The 9,407-nt window shown below is 52.4% G+C and overlaps 1 protein-coding gene across 1 annotated transcript; it reads left to right on the forward strand.

Annotated features, from left to right (window-relative positions):
* Nucleotides 1-7,652: 7,652 nt before the first annotated feature.
* Nucleotides 7,653-8,558, forward strand: LOC128903334 (olfactory receptor 14J1-like; the record flags this gene model as incomplete). Its single annotated transcript, XM_054187350.1, has 1 exon — nt 7,653-8,558. A coding segment is annotated over exon 1 (906 nt), but the record flags the coding sequence as incomplete, so codon positions are not given.
* Between the last annotated feature and the right edge of the window lie 849 nt (nt 8,559-9,407).

Consider the following 9,407-nt stretch of genomic DNA (forward strand, 5'->3'; position numbering starts at 1 on the left):
ATATCCAATAAAGGATGGGGATTCTCCTTAGCTCTCTTTGTGTTTCTAATGTAATCATAGAAACATGTTTTAGTGTCTGTTATGACATTAGCCAGACAAAGACCTAGTTGGGCATTGGCCTTTCTAATTTTTTCCCTGCATAACCTCACAATATCCTTGTAGTTCTCCTGAGTTGCCTCCCCCTTCTTCAAAATGTCATAATCTCCTTTTTTCCCCTGAGTTTGAGACAAAGCTCTCTGTTCGGCCAGGCCAGTCTTCTTCCCCACCAGCTTGTGTTTAGGCACATGGGGATGGCCTGATCCTGCGCCTTTTAAAATTCCTTCTTGAAAAATGTCCTGCCTTCCTGGACTTCTTTTGCCCTTCAGGACTGCCTCCCAGGGGACTCTGTCAACCAGGCCTCTCAAAAGGGCAAACTAAGATAACCAGGTCCGAAGCCCAGAGAGTTATTGCCATTAGGCACCTCCTGATGGTGGAGGGAGGGGAAGCCCAAAAGAAGGAACTCCGTGACACTGGTATGGTTCAATAGTTTGCATCCAAGCTGCAGTGTTCAAGGGCAGATGGTCAGTGGAGGAAACAATGCTTCAGGAGGTTAAAAGAAGATGAGACAGAGCGAAAGAACGTAGAAGGACGAGAAAAGAGGTTCATGGGGACATTCGGGCACAGGCTGGAAGGAAAACAGAAGATAGGAGAGGAGAATCATCTGAGAGCAAGAAGACATCCTTTGATGTACAGAGAACAAACTTGCTAAGTGAGTCAGAGTAGGACTGCGCTATAAAATGTATGCCAGTTATTGGATTCGAGCTCTTTACCCAAGAGCCTCTTTACAGTCGATGGAGAAAAAAATTGGTGTTTCTCAGTCGTTCTTACTCTAGTCTATTTAAATATATCTTTTAGGATGGGCTAAAAGGAATTCTACTGAAAGATAAAACACCTCAGCAAAGTAGCTTTAACCTTTGTCTCCTAACCTTAGGAGAGAAACAGAGAAAGCAGCGTGGAGATGGTGACAAATGAGGAGAGATGTGGGAAGTAAAGGTAAGCAGGACAGCCAGAGAAAAGGGGAAGGTTTGGTTTTCAGGGAAAACCAGAGCCAAAGAGGGCAAAGAGGAAAAGCCTGTGTTAAAACTATTCTCTTTTCAGGACTGTCTTTCCATCCATGCTTGAACTTTGCCAGGTAGAACAGAAAGCTTTGTAAACAGACTCCTCCTCAGTCACTGACCACTTTCTCGCTGAAAACCAGTTTTGGTAAATCATTCTGGCAGTGAGGGGGAAAAACAAAAGACGATTTCAAAAGCAACACAAAAGAGGGGAAGAACCAAAAGTGATGGCAGGGAGGAAGGCCCCTCCTGTGCAAACCAGGGATGGGAACAGCTGTTTCCAGCTTGTGTGCATGCCTCAGCCTGGCAAATGGGGAATGCCCACGGCTTGGGGTAGCCGTGCCCAAGGAGCTGACCTTGCTTGCCCAGGGAGAGAGCAGTATAGGGGCAGCAGTGAGGGACTTAAAGGCAGAAAGAAGAAAGGAAATATCAGGGGGTGTCATGCAACAGTGAGCTAAGTTGAGTTTTGATCCTGAGGCAGAAGAAGAAGGGGGATGTGCTGTTTGGTGCTGGGATGTGGAGCTACATACGGGATTCCAGGAACTCTGGGGCTTGGAAATCTTGCGCAATAAGTGAGCATTAGCAAGGATTTGGAAGAAACGGGATGGGTTGTGGGGAGCTCACAGGCACTGGCAAATCCTCAGAAACCCACAGCTTGGTGTTGGAAGCAAGGGAGCAGACCCAGGCACAGGAGAGTGTAGCTGTGTTTTGGGGATGGCCAAGGGCCTTGGTGGGGCTTTGACACCCCAAGAGAACGGAGACCCTTGTCTGCTCAGCTGTGGCTTCTGTCTCTTCCACTGAGCTCAATGAGAGGACACCAAGTCCTTACAGCTCCAGCGCCTTGTTGCCTCCTCACCCACCCTCCCCAGAGCCTGGGAGGTTCCTACTGCTGACCTGCACCTGGCACCTCATCACTGCCACATCACCCAAACAGAGCCCAGAGCATCTCAAGAGGCAACGGACATCCCTCCCCAGGGGATGGGAGTCCAGGCTTGGCCGTCCTGTTTGGTGAAGCACATCAAGGCCTTTCACAGTGATTTCCACATTTAAATTTCTTCCCGGCCCATGTGTCTCCGACTTCCTGCTTCACCACACCACAGGGACAGGAACTTTGTCTGCTCCTTCCCTGCATGGTCTGTGCAGTGAGGGACTTCAGCAGGGTCTGATAACACCCTCAGAAAGCTGGAGGTTAGCTGCTTTTACTTCTCAAGAGGACTAGTCAATCTTTCAGGATCTGCACTTCAGGAACTCGGCACCAGAGCGCTCCTTACCACAAAAAACACACGAAGGCGCCAAGTCTGGGCATAAGTTTCCTTTAGTCTTCAGCTCTTCTCTGGCTCATTAAAGAGTTTTCAGGAGCGCAGTCAAAATGAAAAGATGTCCAAGCAAAGAGGCCAAGTCAATTTAACGCTTGATTTTGAAGAGCCAGTTCTGCATTAATCCCAACACATTTGGCTTACAGAAATGTCTTCGGGAAGAGTCTGCCCCGTCTAGACCCATGTGGATGGACTGGCACAGCCACCCCCAGCAGGGGGAATCCCCATCTCCTAGGCTGAGGCGCAGTCAACATGCAAACCTCTGCAGTGCCCACTTGTTACAGGCCTCCAGGCGGAGTGTGACTCATTCCACATGACCCTCTGAGCCTCTGTCAGCTCATTGTGCTTCCTCCACCCATCCCTGCAACTCTCAAGCCTCTGGGAGCTTTGGCTTTGGCATCCTCCCGACATCCTGGGGCCAGGTTTCTAAATGCCTCCTCTGCAGCTTCCCCGCCTTCCACCTCCTGTGTGCTGCCTTTTTGCCCTGCAGCCCAGTCCGTTTATACCAGCAGCCTCCTGAGAGAAGTGTTTCTCTTCATGGTATTCCAAGACATCATTCCTGTGCTTGGAGGAGGCCGTCCTGTAATGCCTATACGATTTCCCGAGCTCCTTCACCCTTCAAAGCTGCTTGCCATGGCACCGCTTGTATCAGTCCCCCGAGTACATCAAAGTCTTCTCCTCTGGAGCCACCCACGTGTGTTCCTCTGCTGGCCTTCCTCACTCCTCTTTGGCCTCTGGGACCCCGCTATTTCCTGGTCACTCCAGCAAGGCTGACACTAATTGTCACATCCCTGACCAGCGCTTCCTTGTTGGCCAGGACCAGGTCTAGGTGAGCATCGCCCTTCCTGGCCCACCAGGCAGCTCTGCTAAGAAGTCGTCTCATGATGCTCCAGGCTGCTGGCACCTTGTTTCTCTGCCTGGCCAGTGAATGCCTGGGCAATTACTATTCCCCATAGGAATCTCCTCATTTACCTGGAGACTTCTTCGTGTTCCTATTTAAGACTTGTTCTGCCTACTGTGCCTGATCACGTAGTTTATAACTGCCAAGACAGTGTCACGCTTACTGGCTTCTCCTCCCATCCTCACTCACACAAGCTACTCACCCTATTGCCCATCTCATAGAGGAGCTGCATAGATCTGAGCTGCTCCTTCACACAGGCGGCATCCCCCCATCCTCATCCTCCCTGCCGCTCCTTCCAGCAGAGCCTGTGTCCTTCCATTGCAGCACCACAGCTCAGCAAGCTGTGCCACCACACCTCATTGAATCCAAAATCATCACAGGGCTGGGACAAGACACGGGGATCCTCCTGGAAGGGCACAATTGGGCGGCAGCAGCTCAGCTGTGGCACCAGGGTGGAGCGCAGACTCCTCACAGGGAAACCTGAGCACCGATCCTGACCAGAACAACCATTGTCCATCGAGCAGTTTGTGCTGGGCTGGGCTGTGCTGCACGTACAGCGTGGCCTTCACACCCGTGCTGTGCTGCACAGGTCCCTTGGCTGCAGGACAACCTCAGCAGCATGTTGTCACACAAGAGCCTGCAGACAGGTCCCACTCTCTGCCGGACATTACGCCTCCTGCGAGGCCTTGCCTGTATGTGACCCTGCAGCAGGAGCTTCTCATGGAAACTTCCTTTCTGTTTGAGTGTAGAGATGGTGAATAGTGTTGTTCCCTGTAAGAAAATCCTACAGTAGCTTGAAAAACAGGAGACTGTCTTCTATGGATGGGGTCTGCATGGTGTCCTGCACTCAGTTCAAAGCCCATTTAATGCACACATCCTGGAGTCCCCACAATCTAAAATGTCATAGGATTGCCCCTGGGATACTCTCCGTACAGTGCTAGACCACATGCACAGCGTTTCAAAACATACATTATGAAGTCGGAGTGCCTTTCTTACTGGGATCATAACAGACCAACACTTCCTAGTGAAAAATCACTCTCTCAGCACCCCTGGATGCAAACCTCTGGACCCACGGACTGGTAAGGGTGTAGTTTGCTCCAGTAACCCTTGACTTGATCCCCACCCACTGCTGGTTGCTCTCCTCCAGAGTCCTGCCTCAAAGCACCAAGGCCTGGGAGACCTCGCTGCTGGTAACTGAGGCAAAGAGGACATTGAATATCTCAGGTCTAGTCCTACTCCTACTAAATTCGACAGTGCTCCTACATTATTCCCTTTTCTTCGTTTAACTGTTCCTGAATTACCTAAAGCTCATCTCGGTGCCCTGGAATTCCTATTTGAGTTTCAGTTGAGTTTTGATATGGACCACTGCTGCATCTGGAGGATACTGACCTCTAAGGCAAGATGTATGCAGGCACACTGTGAAAATTATTGGTGTTTGCGTTGATTGTATCATCAGGGCAGTGAGTAAAGATCCCCGTGTGACGTGCTCCATGTCCATGCAATGCCTGCAGCTGTTGTGTGGAGAAGGGACAGCCCTCGCCTCTCTGATGACACCTGATGACTGATGCCTCTGACTGAAGGCACCAGTCAAGGGAACAGACACCCAGCTGCACTCTCTGCGATGCCATTAGAGGCACTGGAGATCTGGTAAATTGAGCTGATGGAAAAGAGAGAGACCAAGCTCTCCCTATGGTCCAGGACAGCAGTTGTACATAGGAATTCCTCTAAAAACTGCCATGAACACAAAGAGGAGAAGATTCTTATGGCCCTTGTTTAGGCATCAGCTGTCATTTCACTTGGCCAAAGGGCTTTCCCACCAGGCTCATTCATGATCCCTGAGACGATGCCCTGTCTCTATGAACGGCTCCAGCAGAGCTTGCGGTTATCTAATAATAAGAGCAAAAAAGGTGATATTTCGATGTAACTTTGAGAGGAGAATTAAAAGTTCTGGAAAGAAGTGTCTCTGCCCAGCTGAGGGAGGGAACATCAGTGGTGACTTCATCCTGTTTCCCAGCAGGTTCCCCTGGAGCCCCAGGGACACCTGGAGGGAGCCCCGAGGGGGCAGAGAAAGGGCTGCCTTGGGCTGGTCCTCTGCTGCTGAGCTGGGCTGGGCTCCTGGCATGGAGGGAGCTGATGGCAAGTGGGCAGCGCTGCAGAGAGACAGCTCTGCCCAGGAGCAGCTCCTCTGCCAAGCGCAGCAGGGCTGAGGGCACTGCCTGCAGGCAGCGAGGGCAGAGGAGGGAGGCAGAGAGTGTAAAGGCAGTCTGGGGTGGGAGGAGAGAGGAGAGCTCGCTTGGAGAAAGATCTTCACAGCCCTGAACAGGGTAAGTCTCTGGCTGCAGGGCAATGCAGCTGCGGTTCCTGGAATGATCTCCCAAAGCTGGCACATCCCACAGCCTCTGGGATCTATCAGGAGGTCTCTCACAGTTTCTCCAGCGTAGAGGAAAAGGACTTGCTTTGGAGCAGGGCTTCCCTGTGGCTCTGTCAAAGGGACAGGGCACATCAGCTGCCTTCACCCGGGGATGGCTGCAGTGTGAAGGTGGGTGTGCAGCCAGGGGTGCCCAGGGCTATCCTTCAGAGCAGGGTCCCTTCACCCAAGGGTGCTTTGTGCCGTGGCAGGGACTTATCTCCTGTCAGGATCAGCTCTCCGTTTACCTGAGGAGCTCCCAACAGCAGTGCGGGGAGAAGCTGTGGGGGGAAGAGGCAACTCCTGGCAGGAGAGTGTCCTGCTGTCAAGGGGGTGCTGCGTGGGGCAGGGCTGCTCTCAGCTGCAGTTCACCCCCAGGACATTTCCCAGGGGATTGTTTGAGGGAAAGCTCAAGGCAGGAATTACGTTACAGATAAGGAGCTTTCCTGCGTTTGTGTTTTTATTTTCCTAGTGAGAGCGTGGGGAGGTAGAACAAGGGATACATGTATAGGGAGCTCTCAAGTGGGAAGAAGTCAGTGAGACTCCTGAGCTGTAGCTTTGAGTGATCAGTAGGTCTGCCAGGAACCTCCTGGAGTGCCTTCAGCCACTCCTCTGCCCATGGGCAGCACCAGCATCAGCTCCGCTGGACCCATCGGGGTTGTTCTGACCTGCCCTTTTCCACCTGCAAACAGGAACGTGAACCCAGCCAGTGCCCGGCAAACAGGCAGGTTTCTGTGGGGCCAAGGGGAGCGCACAGGGGTTGGGATGGGGTCTGTGAGAGCTGACAGGGAAAAGACATGGGACAGGGAAACACCTCCCAGGAGGAAAATCTCCCGGCAGCAGAGCTATGATCAGGGAATGAGAGGAAAGAGAAACCAGAAATGCTGTGGGAGGAAGGATTCAGAAAACTCTGTATGATCCCCTCCAATGCAGACCCCTTCCCCTGAGCAAGTGTCTCCATGGGAATGAAGTGTCCAAGCTCTCCTCTAACCCGTGGGGCTGTGGGCAAAGTAGTCTATGTGGCTGGGGAATGAGCTGACTCTCCCCTTCTGAGATACCATCACTAGGACACTTGGGTGTCTCCTTGGGGTGTCCTTCCAAGCACTGCGCTGCCCTCCAGGATGCCAGTCTGTCCTGGAGCATCCTGGTGTTACCTGAATGCCCAGTGGAGAAGCGCAGAGACGCTACGACCAAGGAAAGGCTGCTGGGTTTGTGAAACGAGCCATGTGTGTCCTTGGCGAGAAGTGGGGTGCTGAGACCTTGAGAAAAGGTGAGACGCTGAGCTCTCGGCAGTGGGTTTCTCTGCTCTCAGCAGCGCCTGGTGTCTTTTCAGGTCTACATGTGAGTGTGATTCCCCTCTGTCTCAGAAAGGCACAAGCAGAGGGCAGCTGGGAACAAGACAGAGGGACAGGCCAGCTCCCCTCGCTCTGCACTAACCCTCAGACAATCCCCTGGCCTGGCAGGACTCCCTTTGCTGTCCCTGAACGCAGCAGAAATGGTGAGGGTTTCTGAAATCCAAGAGAATCTCCTGCTGAGACGGGAGAGAGCTGTATAAGAACCTCTCTCCAACACTCTTGCAACTGTGGTTTCATGGCAATGGGAGTGCAGAGACTGACAAGCCCTTTTTTCACGAGGAGAGGTTTATCTGAGAAATTGGGACACCAGGACTGCCCACCCCATTCCCACGAATCTGCTGCTGCAGAGCAGGGCTGACTCCTGGGCATCCGGCGGGCAGAGGTCCCGCTCCTCCTGGCACACCTGGACAGAACCAACCAGAGCTCCAGCCACAGAGCTGAATGAAGATCTGACAGAAATGGAAAAGCAGAGCAGAGCGTGAGGTATGAGAACTGGTGTTGATTTTTCTCAGAAAAGTCTCCCCTAACTTGTCACTGTGCTTTCCTCCTTGTTCAGTGCTCCACACCAAAAGGCACCAAATGTCCAACAGCAGCTCCATCACCCAGTTCCTCCTCCTGGCATTCGCAGACACACGGGAGCTGCAGCTCTTGCACTTCGGGCTCTTCCTGGGCACCTACCTGGCTGCCCTCCTGGGCAACGGCCTCATCATCACCACCATCGCCTGTGACAGCCGCCTCCACACCCCCATGTACTTCTTCCTCCTCAACCTCTCTGTTCTCGACCTGGGCTCCATCTCTGCTACTCTTCCCAAATCCATGGCCAATTCCCTCTTGGGTACCAGGGCCATTTCCTACAAAGGATGTGTTACACAGGTCTTTTTTTTCTTTTTCTGTACTGTAGCAGAGTTTTATCTTCTCACTGTCATGTCCTATGACCGCTACGTGGCCATCTGCAAACCCCTGCACTACGGGACCCTCCTGGGCAGCAGAGCTTGTGTCCACATGGCAGCAGCTGCCTGGGGCAGTGGGTTTCTCCATGCTCTCCTGCACACGGCCAATACATTTTCCCTGCCCCTCTGCCAGGGCAATGCCCTGGACCAGTTCTTCTGTGAAATCCCCCAGATCCTCAAGCTCTCCTGCTCACACTCCTACCTCAGGGAAGTTGGGCTTCTTGTGGTCAGTGTGTGTTTTGGCTTTGGGTGCTTTGTTTTCATCGTGCTGTCCTACGTGCAGATCTTCAGGGCCGTTCTGAGGATCCCCTCTGAGCAGGGACGGCACAAAGCCTTTTCCACGTGCCTCCCTCACCTGGCCGTGGTCTCCCTGTTTGTCAGCACTGCCGTGTTTGCCTACCTGAAGCCCCCCTCCATCTCCTCCCCATCCCTGGATGTGGTGGTGGCTGTGCTGTACTCATTGGTGCCCCCAGTACTGAACCCCCTCATCTACAGCATGAGGAACCAGGAGCTCAAGGATGCCCTCTGGAAATTAATGACCAGGTTATTTTCTGCAGCAATAAACTGTCTCCCGCAAATCACTCATAATGTAATTCATTATACGCCAAGCCCGTCTTCTATAGGTTTGGTTAGGGGTTAGGTAACTGTGTGTTAGGTTTGGTTGAGGGTTTTGGCTTTTTCTTACTTTTTTTTTTTTTAAATTATATACTTTTGTCCTCAAATAAATGTCATTATTTGAGATTTTTTTTTTTACTACCTATCTATCCAAATTTCTGAGACTCACAGAGTCATGCCCAAAATCCTTCTTCTCAGGCCTTTTCTGCAGGGGTAGAGCTGCAGGGGTAGAGCCTGAGCGCCGAGGAGGAGGGGAAAGAATCCCAGTACTTGCAGAGCACCAGCACTTGTTCTTTCCGGGGCTGCTCTATTTTCACTTCCACACTCTCCTTCTGAGCCCCTGTGTTGATCTAAGGCCTGAGTGCTCTGGCAGCTTGGTCATGGTGCTGCTGTGTAGCAGCTCTGTGATCACAGGCACGGAGAAGCAATGGGCACCTCTGAGAAAAAGCTCGTCTGCATAACAGAGTTTCCACCATGAAAGGGGATCTGCTCAGGGCAGTGCAGGAAGGATTAGGTCTTCTTCCACAGTTGCTGTCAAGAGCGTTCCTTCAAACGTGCCCTGGTGAGGGATGCCCAGTAAAGAGGTAAAGAGTGTGCGTGTGCAGGGTGAGGGCACACACAACAGTGTCCTTGCACAGCCACACCTCCAGGGACAGGACTGAAGGACCAGCAGAGCGGGGTCTGGTCTGTGCCTTTGTTTGCTGGACACCCCGGGGAAGCTGTCCCAGGGCAATCGTCACAGAACAGACACCTGAAACCACCATTTGCA

The sequence above is a fragment of the Rissa tridactyla genome, unplaced genomic scaffold (assembly GCF_028500815.1).
Source record: "Rissa tridactyla isolate bRisTri1 unplaced genomic scaffold, bRisTri1.patW.cur.20221130 scaffold_29, whole genome shotgun sequence".
In the NCBI taxonomy this organism is placed as follows: domain Eukaryota; kingdom Metazoa; phylum Chordata; class Aves; order Charadriiformes; family Laridae; genus Rissa; species Rissa tridactyla.